The 20,604-nt window shown below is 42.9% G+C and overlaps 1 protein-coding gene across 1 annotated transcript in view; it reads right to left on the bottom strand.

Annotated features, from left to right (window-relative positions):
* The window catches only part of Arl8b (ARF like GTPase 8B), a 42,509-nt gene extending 25,848 nt beyond the window's left edge, over positions 1–16,661 (bottom strand). The window contains exon 1 of the mRNA XM_006985033.4: positions 16,142–16,661. Within this exon, the coding sequence (XP_006985095.1) occupies positions 16,142–16,438 (297 nt within the window). The 5' untranslated portion in view covers positions 16,439–16,661. The remainder of the gene's footprint in view (positions 1–16,141) is intronic.
* Positions 16,662–20,604: the final 3,943 nt, after the last annotated feature.

Raw genomic sequence — 20,604 nt, 5'->3', positions numbered from 1 at the left:
CACATGATTTCTTTATCAAGAATGCATCATTGTTCAAGCTAAGTGTGATGGCACACACCTACAGTCTCAGCACTCAGGACGAGGAGCCAGGAAGATTAGCAGTTTATGGCCAGCCTGTGCTACAGGATAAAATCTTGTCTCCAAAAAAATAAATACTTGGGCAGTGGCGGCACACACCTTTAGTCCTAGCACTTGGGAGGCAGAAACAGATGGATCTCTGTGAGTTCAAGGCCAGCTTGGTCTACAGAGGGAGTTCCAAGACAGCCAGGGCTACACAGAGAATCCCTGCCTCAAAAATCCAAAAATATATATAGGTAGGTAGGGGGGTAGGTAGGTAGGTAGGTAGGTAGGCAGGTAGGCAGGTAGGCAGGCAGGCAGACGGACGGACAGATGGGCAGGCAGAAGGAAGGAAGGAAGAAAAGAAGGAAGGGAGGGAGGGAGGGAGGGAGGGAGGGAGGGAGGGAGGGAGGGAGGGAGCATCATTATAATTAGCCAAATAAGCCGAGCGGTGGTGGCGCACGCCTTTAATCCCAGCACTCGGGAGGCAGAGCCAGGCGGATCGCTGTGAGTTCGAGGCCAGCCTGGGCTACCAAGTGAGCTCCAGGAAAGGCGTAAAACTACGCAGAGAAACCCTGTCTCGAAAAACCAAAAAATAATAATAATAATAATAATAATAATAATAATAATAATAATTAGCCAAATACCTATTGTTGATGGATACTATTCATAAAAATAGTAATGATGGTGGGCTGTGGATGCAGCTCAGGGGTAGCATGCTTGCTTAGTATGCATGAGGCCCTGAGTTCAATCCCCAGTAGCACATGTTAATAATAGTAACCTCAATAATAGTAATAGTAATGATAATGCCAGCATATCATTCATTTCATTGACCTCATTTTACAGAAAAGGAAATTTGATATCAAGGTCACAAATACAATCATTAAGTGCAAATCTCAATTTTAGAAACCTTAAAGTTATGCTACACTTAAGTATAATGCCTTAAACACTTCAAGGTTATTTGTTCCCATGCAAAGAAGAGTCATGTCAGTGTTAGCTTACTGGAGTAGTGACGGCCATCACCATGACAAAATGACAAAAGCCTGACAAGAAGCAACTTAGGAGAGATGAGCAGTTTTATTGGCTCATGGTTTGAAGACAGGGTGATGGAGGTAGGTGACAGCTGGCATAGTGGCAGAAGCCAACTGTAAGGGCCAAAGTCTGCCCACATCTGGACAAATCAGGAAGCAGAAATGGCTTGCCCCACCAGTGATCCTCTTCCTCCAGTGAGGCCCCATCTCCTAAAAGTTTCACAACTTCGACCCACAGTGCCACCAGCTGGGGACCAAGTATTCAAATACATGAGCCCAGGAGGCCATTGCACATTTAAAACACACTATTACAGAACAATAACAAAGTGTACTCGGTAGCCATTTGAGAAGTTGTAAAGGGGATGAAGCTGCTAGCATTCTACATTCAACATTGACAAAGAGCATCAACTTAAAGCCACTGTAACTTCATCTACAAAGCCTGAGCTAGTAATGATAACCAAATTTGTCAACAAGAAAACAAACCAGAGAGATGAGCAAATTGTTCAGCAGAAGGACCTATCACATATATAGTGAGTTATGGCAAAGGAACATCACTTTAGTGTAGTGGGTAGCCATTCCAGCTTTGATCTGGAAGTTCCAATCCCCATTGAGGCTTCAGTAACTGTCACTCCTACAAGGCGGGGCCAAGAGAGGACCCTGAAGACCCGAGATCCGGATGCACCGCCTCTCTTGGTTCCAGGACCCTGGAAGCCGGATGCTGGAAGTAGACCGAGCAGAGTTCTCCAGAAAACACCGATGGACTGTGCTACGTCTTTCCCAGACCCTGCGACCTGCGACCTACCTATCCCTTCATTTGTAAGTTACGCCACTAAATAAACCTCCCTTTTAACTACGTGGAGTGGCCTTAATAATTTCACCAATACTTTAGTTTTTCTCTCTGACAATGACAAAAAAAAAACTTAACAAGAATCAGAAACTAGGGCCAGGCATGGTAGATCATGTAATCCTTGCTCTTGGGAGGCAGAAGCAAAAGCATAATGCTGTGACAAATGAGGCCTGCCAGAGCTACATAACAAGTTCCAGGCTAGCTTGGGCTATATAGTGAGAACCTGCCTCAAAAGGGTACCCAAAAATAAAAATAAATATTTACATATTACCCTATACTGCTTCACTGTATTAAGTCAGTAATTACAATGTACCTACAGAGTCATGCCCAGTGTTATATTCAAGGGCATACATACCAAGAGAGTATAAGGTGCAAGCAGAGACAGGTGTGCAGGTAATTACCACAAATAACTCCAATTTTGAACAAGTAACATAAAAACAAAGCAAGGCATAATTATCTTTGCCTATATGAAGAGTTGAGGCAAGGCTTCACAGATCTAGGACCTGGGTGTGTAAGCAATGTTATCTAAGAGAAAAGCAGCAAAAACAGAGCAAAGTACTGAAGGCAAAGAAAATAACTTAAGGAACTAGAGAGATGGCACAGTGATTAAGAATACCAGCTGCTCCTCCAGAGGACCTAGGCTTAATCCCTAGCATCCACATGGGAGATCACAACCATCTATAACTCCAGTCCCAGGTGACTCAATGCCCTCTTCAGACCTCCATGAATGCCAGGTATGCACATGGTGCCCAGACATACATGCACACAAAGCCCCATACACATAAAGTAAATAAACACAATGAAAATAAACAAATAGAGCCAGGCAGTGGTGGCACACACCTTTAATCCCAGCACTTGGGAGGCAGAGGCACGTGAATCTCTGAATTCGAGGCCAGCCTGGTCTACAGAGTGAGTTCCAGAGAAGGCGCAAAGCTACACAGAGAAACCCTGTCTCGAAAAACCAAAAAAAAAAAAACAACAAGAAAATAAACAAATAAATAACAAACCAACAGGAAAGAAACTGGCTCAGTACGTTGGTGTCTTGTTCTGTCAGGACCACAGTCACACTTACAAAGATCTACTGTCTTTCTCCCTACACACATCTTGATAATTTTCACCTGCAAATCTCAGACCCTCTTCCAAAGCTTGCCAAAAGAAATATCCAAATCTGCAAGTGTTCCTAGGAAGGCTAACATAGTCAAGAGCCAATAGCAGTGGCCTCGTATGTAACAAGAAAACTAAAGTAAGCATACAACACTGCAATTTGATAGGACCTTGTCTCACAAAGCAAACAAATAAAAAACTGCTTCAGACTGGCATCAAACTCACAATCCTCTTGTCTTAGCTTCCCAGCTGCTGGCACTGAAGACACATGTGACAGTTTAGGGAGCAGTCATTGATGAAGCTACTCTCAGTTCTCTTCTCACATGGTGAAGGTGGTCATCACATATTTCTTGTCACTGTACCATTACAGTATTCGTTGTAGAAACAACAATTTTCAACATGGGGTTGGAAATACAGGTGTCCTGTCCCTTGCCCTACTGTTTACAAGAGGTGGGATTATAAAAAGTCAACTAACCTTACTACTGTTCAGTTTTGACGTTTACTGAGACGCAAGAATGATATGATATGAATCGTTACCTTAGAACTCATAGGCTCAGAACAAAAATTAAACTACTAAGGGTTCCACTGTTATATGCTGGCTAGGAAACATCAGTGTCTTTTGAGGAAACAGTGTCTTTTGAGGTTTGCAGCTTTATTGCACAGATGGAAAGGAGACAAAGCCCATAGAAAGAAAGACCTGGCCCCACAACGGTCCCTCCCTCCAGAATGCAAGAGCTCTGGACAGGGTATACCTAGATGGGATCTTCAAGTAAGACTATAATGTTGCTTTCTATTTGTATGCACAGTCATTTTTCAAACTTGCAACCCTACTGCCTCAGCTTCTTGTGGAGCTGTTTATTAGCATGCACTGCCAAGCCTGCTTAAATGCACTCTACTCATATTCAATCTAGTTAAAAACGAAAATGAGGCTGAGAATTTAGCTCAATGGAAGAGTACTTGCCTAGCACACACAAGGTCCTGAGTTTGCTCTCCATGTTTGTAAGGAGGTGGAAGATTACTGGTTAATCTAGGGCTAAAGATCTTTTCATCTGTCTGTCTCAGTGATTAAATTCTAACACACTCAAAAATTTCCCGAGAACTAAGCAAAAGAGGCTTCCTAAACAAAAGCTATCAATCCTTAAAATATAATCAAGTGAAATTTGGACAGGAACTGAGCTTAAACACTAACCACCAATCCTTAAGAAGTGACCATTTATTGAATATGCACAAGCATAGTGCTAAGCAGTTGCTCATTTAATCCTCAGGACTGTGAAACAGCTTAAAGATCATCTCACTTCACAGAGGAAGGAAAAGAAAAGTCAAGAGATATACTTCCTCGGATGAGATCTGGCCACAGTAATATTCAGATCCCAAACTACTGGCTCCAGACCCGTTTTCATGTTTTCCCCCATTCTTTTTGTTTTCTAAGGCACTGTGTGGTGGTTCAAAAGAAAATGGTAGGAGATTTGTCCTTGTTGAAGGAAGTGTGTCACTGTAGAGGCAGGCTTTGAGGCCTCATATATGCTCAAGATACCGTCCAGTGTCTCAGACCAGTTCCTATTGCCTGCAAGATGTAGGAATCTCAGTTACTTCTCCAGCACCATGTCTGCCTCCACGCCACCATATCCCACCATGATGATAATGGACTGAACCTCTGAAAACAGAAGCCACCCCAATTAAATGTTTTTCCTTTAAAAGAGTAACTGTGGTCACAGTGTCTCTTCACAGCAATAGAAATCCTAAGACACATGGTTTCATTTGGTAGCCCTGGCTGGCCTAGAACCCACTACACAGACCCAGAACTCACAGAAATCTGCCTACCTCTGACTAGGAGCACTGGGATTAAAGGTGTAAGCAGTATACCAGACATAAATAAAACTCCTACTTCTTAACAATTTTATACGTTGAGTACTGGAATACTAATATAAGTTCATAAATACAGTTTTTGCTTAATTTTATATTTTGGATACTACTGGTTTACTGGGGAACATGGCTTAGCACCGAGTATGTACCATATTAGCACTGTTCTGGGCAGTTAGAGTAGTGTCAGTAAAAGAAAGTCCTCGCTCTTGAGGTGAGCAGATTACAGTAGTGTAGTAGTTAGAATGTATGGTTAATCTTGTCAGCTTGACTAGACTGAGAAGTACCTAGAAGATCAGTAAAGCACACCTCTTAGGATACACACAGCTATGATGGCTATGTTCAGGTTCATTTTGTTTAGTTCAGGTTTTTGTTGTTGTTTTGTTTTGTTTTTTATTACAAACCGTTTGGTCTATGGCTTAGGCTCATTATTACCTAGCTCTTACAACTTAACTCAATCCATTCCTACAAATGTTTGTATTGCCACGTGGCTTCGTGCCATTACCTGTTCTCTCACATCCTGCTTCTCTCTCCTGGTAGCGTCTCGGAGCATCTCCTTTGACTCCACCTTTCTTCTCTCTGTGGTGATATATTGTGCACCCAATAAAGCTTGCCAAATGATCAGAGGACAGAGCCAGCTACTAAATTAGACATAGAAGTCAGGCAGTGGTGGCACACACTTTTATTCCTAGCACTAGGGAGGCAGAGATCCATTTGGATCTCTGCGAGTTCAAGGCCACACTGAGAACAGAGCCAGGCGGTGGTACACACCTTTAATCCCAACACTTGAGATCTCACGCCTTTGCTACCAAGTATTTGGGAAGCAAACACGCCTTTAATCCCAGCACTAGGAAGTAAGATCCAGAAAGGTATATAAGGCTTGAGTAAACAGGAGGTCTCGCTCTTGAGGCTGAGGATTTCATAGAGGTAAGAATGTGGCTGGCTTGTACTGTTTCTCTGATCTTTCAGCTTTCACCCCAATATCTGGCTCCAGGTTTTTGTTTGTTTATTAATAAGAACTTTTTAGATTCGTGTTATATCTCTCTATCTTTCTTGAATTTCCTACCTGGCTCCATCCTGCCCTGCCATAGTTCAGGTTTTTAAAGATAGGGGATTCATTCTATAACCCAGACTGACCTAGAACTAGGTAGCTGAGGCCAGCCTGTAACTCCTTCCTCAGCCTCCTGAATGCTGGACTTCAAGCATGAGCCACCACACTGAGAGACTACTCCCCTGGATGAATTCATAGTATGACAGTATTATGAAAAGTAGGTCAAAAGTAGGAGGGAGCACCTGGTTGGAGGAAAGTCATGACAGGCAAGTCCTCAAGGGATATATATATAGTATCCCTGACCCCCTTCTGTTTCATCTTTTTGCTTCCAATGCCAAGAAGTTAGTAATAGGGCAGGTGAGATGGCTTAGTGGATAAAAAGCATTACCACCAAGCTTGACAAGTTGAGTTTGACGGACCCAAGTATGTATGCATGCATGTATGTATGTGTATATATACAAGAGGTGAGATTACAAACAAGTCAGCTAACCTTACTACTGTTCAGTTTTGATTTATATCTATATATATACATATATATACATATTTATATTGTTTTTCTAATGTTAATTCTGTTATGGATTTTTTGGGGAATCGGTGGTAGATAAATGAAAAAATATATTGGTGGAAGAACACAAACATCATTCACACACACAATATGTACATAAACAAATGTGATTTTTTAAGTTAGTAATAGGCTAAGCCACATAGTCTTGCCACTTTGATGTTCTGACGAAGAGCATGGGACGAGTGAACACTGACTGAAGGCCCTGAAGTCATAAGCCAGATTAAAGAACTATTCCTGTAAGATGAGGTATTGCAGCCACAGTGACACAGGAGTAACTAAAATAGACTCTTCCCACGTGCCCACTGCTCAAAGGGTTTTAGACACAGTAACTCTGACACTCTGGAGGAAGCAGGTACTCAGGGGTGTGCTGGTTAGTTTTTGCCAACTCAACACAAACAGGGAACCTCGGCTGAGGAATCATCCCCATCAGGATGGCCTGTGGGTATGACTGAGGCACTGTCTTATTTTTATAAATTTTATTATTTAAAAAATTGCAAATAAACAAAAGCATCACACACCAAAATTAACCAGACCCCAAGTCTATACAACCTAATAAACTTATATACAATTAGAATTGGCATTCAAAACAGAAGCTATGAAGCTTTATACTAAATTTTACACTTTCAGTATAGAATATTTTTTCATTTACCTACCAGCAACTCCCCAAAAAAATCCACAACAGAATTAACACTAGAAAATAATTAGCTATATAGATATGTATTTTTTAACTTGTATCCATTGTTTCATTCATTCCTTCCTCATCCCCTTATACTTGGCTTTTCTTCCTGTTATTCTGTACCTACATGTATACTCACTGTGGGTGATGTCACCCCTGGGCAGGTGCTCCTGGCTATAAGAAAGCAAGCTGAGTAAACTAGGGGAAACAACCTGTAAGTCACATTCTTCCACAGCTTCTGCTTCAGTTCCCGCCCTGACTCCCTTAGTGACTGACGAACCGTTACCTCAAAGTGTAAGAGTAAATAAACCCTTCCTTCCCCCATGTTGCTTTTGGTCATGGTGTTTATCACAGCAATAGAAAGCAAACAAGGACAAGAGGACAAACTGCTTGGAAACAATAGCACAGCAGAAATCAAGACGTCTAGGGAGTGTAGCTGGCTCTCAGTTCTTAACCTCTATCCTTCTAAAGGCCTACAGTCACTTAAACATAGTTCAAATGAACTCAACCACATCAAACTCATATGCTAATAAATTTAGCCTCAAAAGATATTCTCATAGTAACACTATTTTTGTGCATGCTAAATTAACATTACTATTACTAAGTAAATTGGTACAAAAGTATTTTTAGCATCATTCTGCAAACACGTGATTTCCTTTCTAACCCAGTTTAGAAGAGTCAATTTCTGAGCAAAAATGTTACTGCTTAGATACCTGGAACCCACAATTATTTTGCCAGTATTATTCTAGAAATATATTTATAGGCACATTGTTTTACAGTACTGGGGACTGAACCAGTCTGTATAGCCAGCATGTCAAGCTCTATCAATGAGCTACGTCCCTTGGTGATTGCTAAGTAACCCCTCAAGCTCTATTAATTTTTACGACTTAAAGTTTTTTTCCAGATATATGAATATCATTCAAGGGCTGCAAAATGGCTCAGCAGGTAAAAGTATTTGCCACTAAACCTAAAGACCAGTCTGACCCCCAGGATGCACAAGGTCAAAGGAGAAGGTCACTAGCTCCCACAGGCTGTCCTTTGACCTCCACACATGCACACAATATATACAGAGAAGAAATAATATAATAACAAAAAGTAAAATCATACTAGTGTATTAAACTAGATAACTATTGGCCGGGCGGTGGTGGCGCACGCCTTTAATCCCAGCACTCGGGAGGCAGAGCCAGGTGGATCTCTGTGAGTTCAAGGCCAGCCTGGGCTACCAAGTGAGTTCCAGGAAAGGCGCAAAGCTACACAGAGAAACCCTGTCTCGAAAAACCAAAAAAAAAAAAAAAACTAGATAACTATGAAAATGGATCCAACTACAAGAGCCAGTATCTAATTTAAAAAACAGAGTAACATATACATACATATATATGTATACATACACACACACACACACACACACACACACACACATATCACTCAGAACATAAGGCTTGTGGTTTGGACTCTGAAGCCACTAACTAAATTGTCACCTCTTAGAAAAATTAAATGCCTCCAATTTTTTTTATCTGGAACCGTAGGCAAATAGGTTAATATTTTCCTCCAGTTTTTCTTAAATGTGACCTTCAAGGATATAAATTAACTTACAATTACAAACGATGTGCAAGTAATTTCTTAACCACATTGAGAGCATTGTGGAAGTCAGAGGACACCTTGCAGGTTTGTTCTCTCTCCACCATGTGAGTCCTGAAGACTGAATGCAGGTAGGTTCAGCTTAGCAGCAAGCACCTTGACCTGCTGAGCCATCTCAACAGCCCCAAGTTACAACTTAAAAAATAAAATCATGTGCTATAGTGTTAAAAGACAATATAACTAGAAGATTTCCTTGAACTCTGAGTCAGGAAAAAAAAAATGATTGTAAGGAAGAAGGCAGAGGCATGCAGCATCCCACTACTACAACAGGACAAAGTTAAATAAGGACGCATGAAAACACCAGAAACCTGGAACATGTGATACACAAGGGACTGTACAGCAAACCATGAGAAAGCTAAGAGTATGGGGCTGCACTTACACAGACTGCCTGTAAGATTCAAATAAAAGATGAAGAAAAGAGCTGCCTAGAGTCCCAGTGCTGGCAGCTACTGACACATAAAAGGTACTCCTTAAAAGGTGCTCAGCACAGAACACTAAGAAATGGTAGAGCAGTTTCTAAATGCTGCCAGCGCAAAAGCTGTTTGCCTTACACACAACACAGCAAAGGAGGCAGTGCTCTGCTGATGTCCATCTCTATCTAGAGGTGCATCTACTCAGAAGAGCTCAGCATTAGCACACACTTTCTAGAATGTAATTTGGCCACACGATGGAAGTGTGTTCAAATCTTCTGATCCAGTGCCAACTAGGGAACTCATCCTTTAGAAATGCAGGTCAGATCAAGGTAAAATAGCAAAACCCTAGAAACCATGCATGTCCAGTGATGAGGAGATGATCAAATATAGAAACTGTGAAGCCCTAAAAAGTTTAGCTACAGTGGGCTACTCTGCTACATTCTGGCCCTACACTCCTCCTGTACAGGAGAATCACTTCCTATCACTGCTGTGCCTTTCCCTGATGGTGGGCCTCCTGCATGCCCTGAAGTGTGCCCACCGCAATCTTATCAACAGTGCAGGTGTTTGTGAAAGCATCTACAGGTACACAGGGCCATGAGTGGTACTTGTGGGCAGTCACTGGAGGTGGTGAGGTAGGCAGTGGCCTCCAGGATATGAGAGAGGCTACTCCTTGTCCTCCTGCAGCAAATGCAGAAGTGGGTTTTACATGCTAAAAATGTCAAATTATTCTGTAACAAACTAGCCTTTTCTTGCCTGGTTCTAGTGAATGCTGGTGATGGACCCTCTAGCCCTGGAGCATTTCAGCAACAGTCAATGAAAGGACCATATCTCAAGCCCTATAGCCTGCTTTAAAAATTCTTTTAATTCTAATTCTGTTCCCGTATATACACCTGTGTGGGGGTATGTACCATGAGAGTCAACGTGCCCCAGGAGGCAAGAGGCATCAGATTAAACTAGAGTTACAAGCAGCTGTGAACTGCCTGATGCTGAGAATTGAACTTGGGTCTTCTGCAAGAGCAGTACACTCGCTTAACATTTGAGTCATCTCTTCATTCCCTATAGCTTGATTTTTATATATCATACTTATTTTTACTACTGAAAAAAAAGTTTAGATACAGAAAAATGTCAGCATCATTATTAAAATAACAGTACAGTTTTTAAGAGGTTATCACAATAAAACTTTGTCTACTGAGAGATGAGGGAGCAAGTGCCAGTGTCCCTTGTGGAACTCAAAGGGAAACTTAAGACTGGGTCTCTCCTTCTACTATATGGGTCCCAGGGATGGAACTCAAGTTTGATGGCTGAGCAATCTTGCCTACCCACTACAAAATTTCTTAAAAGGGATTTGGACACACATTTGAAAAATATAAGACAGAAATGCTTTGAAACACTGCCTTGAGTTTATCTCAGATAATGGAAATACAAGTGGTTTCTTTTGTATCACCTCTACACTGCCCTTCAAATTCCAAGTGGCCTATATTAACCTCAAGAAACAAGGCTGCAGAGATGGCTAAGAGTATTTGGCATGTAATCATGAGGACCAGAGTTCAGATCCTAGCACCCCAGTAACAAGCCCAGTGCCCAACTCACTAGCAAACACGTATGTGCATATAATCAAACACAGAGACATACACTTCAATAAATAAATTTTCCTTAAAAAAAATCATGGAAGCTCTCTAGGACTTCCAAAACTAAAATTTATATAATATATAGGCACAGTTCACTCTGCCTCTGTGTTCAGTGACAATCTGTGAGAAACTTGGGGAGTTCATTAACTGGTGAAACAGTCTCTAAATACAGTCATCTAAAATGTATTTTTAATGAGAACACGGGGTTTTCAAGATTCTTAGATAACAAAGAACAATAATGAGAGAATGGACAGGGGTAAAGAACCCTGAAGAGCGCCTCCATGGCAGCATGCCCCAGGCTCCTTAATTATGAACCTAAGACATACTCACAGAAGACTAGCCACTTACAGTGGAGTTTTAGATCTGTTAAACATCTAAACTTAAGCCACAGCACATTTTTTAACTGGTTTTATCATTATTACCCCAAATTAATTAAATAAGCCATGTTACAAAACTCAAGATTAAAACCAAGTATGAATATATATATTCGTACCCCAAGACTCAGAAAGCAGAAGAGTTATTACAAGGTTGAGGTCAGCCTGGGCTATGAGGGGAGTCAAGGTCAGCATGGATACAGTGTCACCTTGTCTATAAATAAAAACTTGAAATTATTTCTGCTTTTAAATGTTAAAGGTAGCTCAATGGCAATGTGTATTATTAACTAGCTAGGTATAAATATCCACGATTTTCCACGGCCCCTACCTTCCATAAACAAACATTTTCTCCTAATTTATGTTACTATAAGATGACTAGATTGGGGGTTAGGGATATAGTTGATTGATGAGTATATCTAGCACTGTACAAACCCCTGGGTTCAATCCCTAGTAACACCACATAAACAATAAATGAAATCAGCACAGGCAATCAAAATATTCCTATACTTTATATATAGGGAAAGATTTTTTTAATTATGTGTGTAAGTGTATGTCTGTGTGCCAATGTCACAGTCACACATAACTCAATTAACCACAATTTGCAAAAGTATACACAAATTTTTATGAGACTATCCACTTTTAAAATATATCATGTTTTGTGAGTCAGTGTTCTCAGAGGCCAGAAGTGGGAAATGGGTCCCCTGGAGCTGGATTTATAGGCAGTTGTGAAGTCCCTGATATGGGCACTGGGACTGTCTGTATTCAAGTCCTCTGGAAGAGCAGCAATGGCTTAGACATCTTTCCAGTCCCCAAAAAAAGTTGTGGGTTTTTTTGTTTTGTTTGTTTGTTTTTGTTTTGTTTTGTTTTGTTTTGTTTTGAGGCAGGGTTTCTCTATGTAACAGTCCTGGCTGCCCTGAAATTCACTCTGCAGACCAGGCTGGCCTTGAACTCACAGAGATCCACCTGCCTCAGCCTCCTGAGTGCTGGGATTAACGGCCTGCCCCACCACCACCCTTAGAAAAGATTGGTAAAGGATCAAGATCTCCCAGTTCTCCACTCCGTGGTCCTAATCTTTTTTTTTTTTTTAATTTTTATTTTTATTTTTCGAGACAGGGTTTCTCTGTGTAGCTTTGCGCCTTTCCTGGAACTCACTTGGTAGCCCAGGCTGGCCTCGAACTCACAGAGATCCACCTGGCTCTGCCTCCCGAGTGCTGGGATTAAAGGCGTGCACCACCACCGCCCGGCTCCGTGGTCCTAATCTAAGGCAGATTTAAAGAGGAGATGAGAAAAGTAGAAAATACATTGGCCTGAGCCCTGATTCTATGTCAGTTACCTGTCAGCTTTTTCATTGGGACCCTTGACCTATGTGGCTTTCCTAGCCACACTGGAAAAACAGGGGTAAAATCAGACAACTTAAAGTTTCTACAAACTCTCAGACAACTAAGGAAGACATAGTGTTACAGGCCTGTAGTACTAGTACACCAGAGGCTGAAGGAGAAGGATCTCCAGTTTGAGGCCAGCCTGAGCCTCAACCAAAGCCTATTTCAAAACAAAACACTCAAATCTCAAAACTAGATTTAGGCTTCCTTAATCTTGCCAAGTGTCTTTTCTTAATTCTCAGCAGTAATAAATTTATCCATGGATTAACTTTTTCAATTAATCATAATTTGCAGAAGTATAAACAAATTTTTTTAATAAACTACCCATTTTTAAAATACATAATACTTACAAGAGTCTACCCTATAATATTTTGGCAAATTCAATTACATATTTCTTAGTACCTATGCTATGACCCATCTAAGTGTCCCAGTAAATGATTACTCAACAATGCCTTACATTACACATATAGGACATATGACTGATTATGTAATAACTGCACCACCATTAACACAGTAATTGGACATTATTTCATCTCTAACACATACCAGAAAATTAAAGTCTAGGGCTGTTTCTTTCAATAACATCTAAAACAAATGAGAATATGCTGTACCTTATCTCATGTCTCTTAATAAGATTTAAAAGCAGGAGAGAAACTGAGTATCTCTGTTCTTGAACAGTCCAACTTTTTGGGATTGGACCAAGACCTGCATGCAAGAAACTCAGCTTCACAATCTTTGTAAACTTGGTGACAATTAAATTGTCCTCAAATTCTTAGATGTACTGAAATTTAAATTAGATGTTTACAATCCCACCACCTGGGAGAGTTGAGCAGGAGGGCCATCAAGTGTTCAAGCCCAGCCTGGACTACTTAAGAATGAGTTCAGGGATAGCCTAGGCCACAAAGTGCAACCCTGCCTCAAAAGAACCAAGAACAGATGAAAGAGAAACACAAGTTGGGCTAGTGTCTGAGGAGTCTGCCTCCCTTCTCAGCATTTTAAATCCCATCACCAACTTACAGTCTAGATTTTTTTCTTCTTTTCCTAAATTATTTTTGTTCTGGGAGGGGGGCCAGGAGGTGGAGTTCTTACTGTGTAGCCCTGGCTGGTCTGGTTACCTGTTATGTAGACATAGACCAAGCTGACCCTCAAAGTTGTAGCAATCATCCTACCTCAGCCTCTTAAGTGCTGGAATTACAAGCATCACCATGATCATAATCATCTAGAACATTAGCATTTTAATTGACAGATCATAATTATATTTGTATACGTATTTGTATACACACACACACATAATGTAAGACATTATGCAATGTTTAATATAGAGAGAGAATTTGGAATGATTAAGTTAAACACAGCCTCTTTTTTTTGTGGGAATTTTTTAAGAGGCTATCTATACCATAATTCAAAAATAATACTCTAATATTGATTAATAACAGAAGGTCACTAAATTCAATAGCAGCCATTTGACAACTGTTAAAAGAATCCAATGGAAAAGGAGGGTTGGCATCACGTGCTTCATTCCACAGGCCATAAATCTGTAACTGAAGACCACACTGGTCTGCGAATCAAAGGAAATGAGTCTTGCTGAGTCTTGTCTCAAGGTATTTCCTTCTGTCTGCATGAGATAGTACAGTCACTGCAAATATTAACAAGCCACTATTTCCCTACTCCTCCTAGTTAGCCCTTAGAACAGTTAGGTTAAGAAATATATTGCTATCTGCATTTAATAGATAAGATAACTGCAGTCAACTTGAAGAGGACCCAAGGCTGCTAAGTGGCAGAACCAGATTTCAAACCAAGGGCTTGGTGGCATTAAAGTTCAGACTGGTTATATTAAGCTACACTGTCTAGTGATGATATAAGCAGTATGTCTCTTGACTTCTACTCAATGGTGCAGGTTCTTGCTTTAACTACTCCTCCACAGCAAATACAACTGACCATACCGACACACCCACATGCACCCAACTCAGTCTTGTCTAAGAGACAGGATTTCCAAGGAAACTCTTTTTTTTTTTTTGGTTTTTGAGACAGGGTTTCTCTGTGTAGCTTTGCACCTTTCCTGGAACTCGCTTTGGAGACCAGGCTGGCCTCGAACTCACAGAGATCCGCCTGCCTCTGCCTCCCAAGTGCTGGAATTAAAGTCATGTGCCACCACCGCCCGGCAAAACTCCAATTCTTATCACGGGCAAATAACAGAAAATGATCACCTTGAAGGCAATAGAGAAGTTCTAATATGAAAAACAGCCCTAGAGTCTGTTCTGCCTTATTCTCTTGGTATTAGACACCTACCTATGGTGTGTGTGTGTGGAGGGGAGACACATAAAGAAGGAGCCAAACATGAAGCAGACAAGCTTTATTTATACTTATATTCAGCCTTTTTCAAAAGAAGTTTGGGTTTCTACTTCTCTCTTTCTCCAGATCCTGTTCATGCCTGTTGCTCTATTGCTACACAAACTGAGTCACAAGTTGCCTAGTTTCTCCCATGGCACTATGTGTGAATATTTCCTGTAGCCAAACCAGTCCGACAGCTCAGCTGTCTCCTATGAGAGGACGGCAACAATCCTCTCCAAGGCATGAGAACACTTCTCTTGAAAACAATCGTAAAGCTCAGCCCTGTAAGTACGGCCCTAAGACTGCGCAGTGACTCCTTGGCTCTAAATACAAATAAGAAATCATTCACGCCCATTCCCTTCCCAACCAATCAAAAGAGGAAAACTCAGCCACCACTCTTCCCCCTGAATTAACCACCGCATTATATTTAAGTTCTCAAGGCAATTTCCCTGAGTCTGCCGAAGCCCCAATCCAAAGCAATTCCTTGTCGAGGAGGGAGGGAAAAAAAAAAATCTCTCTAAAGAGCAAACCCTGCAGCACAGTTAACTTTATGTTGAGTGCAGCTCCATCTATCAACTCGCTTAACACCATCAGCTCTGGGAAAACAGAAACTCGCCTCGCCCTTACCCCCCTTGCCTTAATAAATACTAGGAACTGAATAGTCTCTCCAACAGCTTCCACCAGTGAGCTGGGCCATCGGCTCGATTTTTCGACTCTCCATGGACAAGTGACAAAAGGCTGGAGGCGCCAAGGCTCCCCCTGGCATTCCACAGGGGCGCCCACACGGGTCGCCTGCTTTCACAATGGGGCTCCTTCGTCCCAAGTGGAGACTTCAGAGCAGCTCCCCCCCACCCCCACCCCTCGCAGACGTTCTGGATGGAGAAGGCCGGACCAGCCTGTCCGGGTGAGCAAGTGACAGGTTGGAGTTAACCCTTCAGCCTCCACGGCCCCAAAGGCCTCAACTGTGACAGGCTCGGGTTAACCCTCTCCAAGCCGCGCGTTAAAGCCACAGCCCCCCACCAAAACGCAGCGTGGCATTGCCCCTCGGGCTGCTGACCCGCCAAGCTACGACCTCCGAGACCCACAGGGGCAGGGTCGCACCGCCCGGCCCCGGCCGGCCCGGCCTAAGCCTCGGGGGAGTGACAAGCCCGGGAGGGCGGCCGGGACGCCCGCAGACGACTGCTCACCGCGATGACATTGACGAAGGTGGTCTTGCCCGAGTACTGCAGCCCCACGAGCGTCAGTTCCATCTCCTCCTTCCAGAAGAGCGAGCGGAACCAGTCCAGCAGGCGGGAGATGAGCGCCAGCATGGCGGCGGCCGGCAGCGAGCGGGCACGGGTGCGGACGACGGCGGACACTGCTTCCCACGAGCGGCTCTCGGCCCCGAACCCGCCAACGGCTCCTCGGCGGGTCCCCCCGGCGCGACTCGGGCAGACACAAGCGGGCGGCTGCGACGGCCAGAGCCAGGAAGCCCAGCGGGTCATATGACTCGCCCTACCCACCCCCCACGCCTGGCCCAGCGCGGCCTCGGAAGCGCACGGCAAGAGCGGCGCGGCCCGCTGGACCCCGAGCGCCCGCCGCCGACAGCGCCCCCTGGTGGTGCGGCCCCGCGGCACAGCCTTCAGTCGCTTTGGTGTCGATTCATTTTGTAGTGTGCCTTTTTCTCTTTCGTTGTGGATTCATTCACCTTTTTTTTTTCCTCTCTCTCCCCCACCTGATTGGTCTCCTCAGCGAGACGCATGCCGTCAATTTCAGTATTAGGGAGGTGACGTCAGGAGGATCAGGAGTTCAACAAACAAAAAAAAATGCGGGGGTTACAGGGGTGACAGGGGGTTACTGGGTAAGAGTGCCTGCTGCTCTTTCAGAGGACCTGAGTTCAGGACCCAGCACCCACATCTGACGCCCTCAACAGCCTGTCACTTGAGCTTTAGGGGATCCTGAGCCAGGGCTTTCTGACCTCATGGGCTCCTGCATGCACACACACAACACAGAGACACCTAATGATAAATCTTAAAAAAAAAAAAAAAAAAAAAAAAAAAAAAAAAAAAAAAAAAGTTGGTTCTCATTAGATTGTTGATTGGATTTTTCTATAATTGTTCATTGACAATGTACTCTGAAGGAAAATGTTAATATTCTGAGGAATTAAATACAGAATCTTTAAAAAAAATCAGAATTTGGGTTGGCGATGTAGGCCAGTTGGTAGTAGAGTGCTTGCCTGGCATGTATGAAACACAGGGTCCCTTCCCTGGGCTGAATAAAGTGTGTATAGTGGCACACATCTATCATCCCAGAACTTGAGAGGTAAAGCCAAAGGGATCTGAAGTACAAGGTTATCCTAGATTGCATATTGAGTTTGAGGCCAGCCTAGGATACATGAAACCTAGTCTAAAATGTGTGTGTGTGTGTGTGTGTGTGTGTGTGTGTGTGTGTGTGTGTGTGTGTGTGTGTGTAGAAGAAGAAAAAGAAGAAGAAAAATGCAGGAATTATGAATTGGGGTGGGGGGAGTCCCTGAGCTGTGAGTCTAGATCAGTGATAAAATTCTTTTCCAACATATGCAAGACAAAGATAGGACTCATTTCTAATACAACAAAGCAACAGTAACAGCAAAATCACTGCCCTCCTGGGGCTTACAGTCCTGTGGGGGGAACATGTACAGTTAACAAAAGAGAAAATACCATGTGATGCTTCACATTGTAAAGAAAACTGATGAGGAACAGAGAAGAAACTGGAGCCGACTCACTTGTCTTTAAAGTCAGGTGACCCTGAGTAGAACGGCTTGAGGGAAGTGAGAAAGAGAACCAGGCTGACCTTTGGTGGAAGCACATTCCAGGAAAAGAAAAAGAACAAAGACTCTGAATGGGGAAGGATAGTGAAGTGGTCTGGACATTGAAAGACAGTATGGCAGGCTATAATCCACACTATATTGATGAGTTATCATGTGCTGCTTAAACTCACTGAGAACCTGGCTCTGGAAGCATTGTCCTCCGGCCCCATTCCAGACCCAGGTCATCAGGCTTGGCAGTAAGTGGCCTGTTGTGGAATATTCCTTTACACTGTGTGAAGACTGTGTGTCACTGTGATTGGTTTAATAAAAAGATAAATGGCCAATAGCTAGGCAGGAGATACAGCAGGGACCTCTGGACAGAGAGAGCTCTGGGAAAAAGAAAAGCAGAGTTGCCAGCCAAATGAGGAAGAAGCAGGGTGGGCAGTACAGTTCAGAGTAAAGGTAACTGAGTCACATGAAAGAGTGTAGATTTTCAAATATGGGTAAATTTAAGTTCTAAGAGCTAGTGGGACAAGCCTAAGCTATAGGACAAACTTTCATAATTAATAATGTCTCTGTGTCATTTTTTGTGAGCTGATAGCCCAAAGAAAAATCCATCTACAGTGCCCATTACAAGCCGAATCATCTTGCCAGGGCTCAATTTATATTTTTAAAAGTTTACTGGAGCCGGGCGGTGGTGGCACACGCCTTTAATCCCAGCACTCGGGAGGCAGAGCCAGGCGGATCTCTGTGGGTTCGAGGCCAGCCTGGGCTACCAAGTGAGTTCCAGGAAAAGGCGCAAAGCTACACAGAGAAACCCTGTCTTGAAAAACAAAACAAACAAACAAAAAAAAGTTTACTGGGAGTGGATAAGGGGTATTTCTGCCAAACCATCAGTCTGAGCTTCTGTCCCAGGACCCCACATTGTGGAAGAAAAGAAATGACTACAACACATTGTTCTCTGATCTCCACATGCACACCATGGCTCCTGTGCATAAATCAATCAACAAATACTAAAAGAATGTGTTTGCTTTAAAGTTCACTGGAGCAGACCTATGAGAACCATCTGTAGGAGAACATTATAGGTTGAATTATGTCCTTCCTCGATCCTCTAAAAGATGGAACATTTTGGTTGAGGCTTCTCACCTCCAGAACTGTTAGGAGGTGCCTTTCTGTGATTTTTAAGCTACCCAGCTACTGGAACTTCAGCTCTAAAAATCTACCCCAAGAGGGCAGAATGGAAGCAGTGTTGGAAGCTGCTTGTCTTAGTTAGGATTTTATTGCTGTGAAGAGATAACCATGACCACAGTAACCCTTACAAGGAAAACATTTAATTGAGGGGGCTCACTTATAGTTTCAGAGGTTCGGTCCATTATCATCATGGCAGGGAGCATGGCAGCATGCAGGCAGAGGTGGTGCTGGAGGAATAGCTGAGAGTCCTACATCTTGCAGACAACAGGAAGTCAACTGACAGTCACACTGAAGGAGATTGAGCAAAAGAGACCTCAAAGTCCTCCCCTGTAGTCAGAAGTTTTCCTATCCTGACTGCCTGCTCCTCATCCCAGTAGCTGCTTCCAAATGACCACACAGAGACTTAATATTATTTATAAATGCTTGACCAATAGCTCAGGCTTGTTACTAGCTAACACTTACATTTAAATTAATCCATATTTCTATTTATGTTTTGCCATGTGGCTCATGGCTTGTTACCTCATTTTCTATATGTCATGCTTACTTGGCAACTGGCTGGCATCTCCTGACTCCACTCTCCTTCTTCCCATCATTCTCAGTTTTGGCTTTCCCGCCTAACTTCATGCCAAGCTACTGGCCTGTCAGCTTTTTATTAACCAATGAGAGTAATACATATTCATAGAGCAGAAAGGGATTGTTCCACAGCACACCCCCACAGTGACACACTTCCTCCAATAAGGCCACACTTCCTAATAGTGCCACTCCCCTTGGGGGCCATTTTCTTTCAAACCGCCACACTGGCTCAGAAGTCTCTTTCATTAGCTTAAGGAGTGGTGAAATGGTAGCCTGGCCTCTAGCTTTGTAAGCATTTGTGTGTTGGCTTTCATGGATCCTCCATTCTAGGAAACTACGTAGAATATGAACCCACTCTTATTCTTATTTATCTGTATTGAGGTGCTGGATATCAAGCCCAAGGCCTCATGCTTGTAGACAAGGGCTCTACCTCATAACTACACCCCAGCTCAAGCTAAAATCTGCTGTTGTTGTTGTTGTTGCTGTTATTGCCGTTTAATACAGGGTCTAATCTAGCCCAAGGTACCTGAAAACTTACTCCGTAGCCTAGAACAACCTTGAACTTCTGATCCTCTGGCCTTCATTCCCCGAAGCTTGGCCTACAGGCATGTACCACACTGGGCTCCAAGCTAATTTTAAAATGAGGAACATACTTCATCTACATTTACTGTAATTCTTTCCACTTCTATAATTGTTAGTCAATGGAAAAAATGTTCCTCAACTGGAGAATTTAGCATCGTGTGTGTGTGTGTGTGTGTGTGTGTGTGTGTGTGTGTGTGTGTGTATAAAACATAGGTCTGGGGAGATGGCTTAGTTGATAAGTATGAGAACCTGAGTTCAGTTCCGGCATCTGAATAAAAGCCAGGTGTTGCAGCACATGTCTGTAACCCCAGACTGGGGAGGTAGAGAACAGGGGTCCCTGGGCAGCTAGCCTAGCCAAATAAGCAAGCTTCAGGTTCAGTGGCAGCCATGTCTCAAAATAAAGATGGAGAGAAACGGACGAAGACACCCCACCATCAACCTCTGCACACACACGCACACAAACATGTAACCACACATACATACACACAGAGAATACATTGAGCTGAAGTGTAGCTCATCAGACCAGCATTCACTAAGCTC

This window comes from Peromyscus maniculatus, chromosome 3 (assembly GCF_049852395.1).
Source record: "Peromyscus maniculatus bairdii isolate BWxNUB_F1_BW_parent chromosome 3, HU_Pman_BW_mat_3.1, whole genome shotgun sequence".
NCBI lineage: Eukaryota > Metazoa > Chordata > Mammalia > Rodentia > Cricetidae > Peromyscus > Peromyscus maniculatus.
Note: the sequence above shows the minus strand (reverse complement) of the source record. Positions and strands in the feature narration are given on the sequence as shown.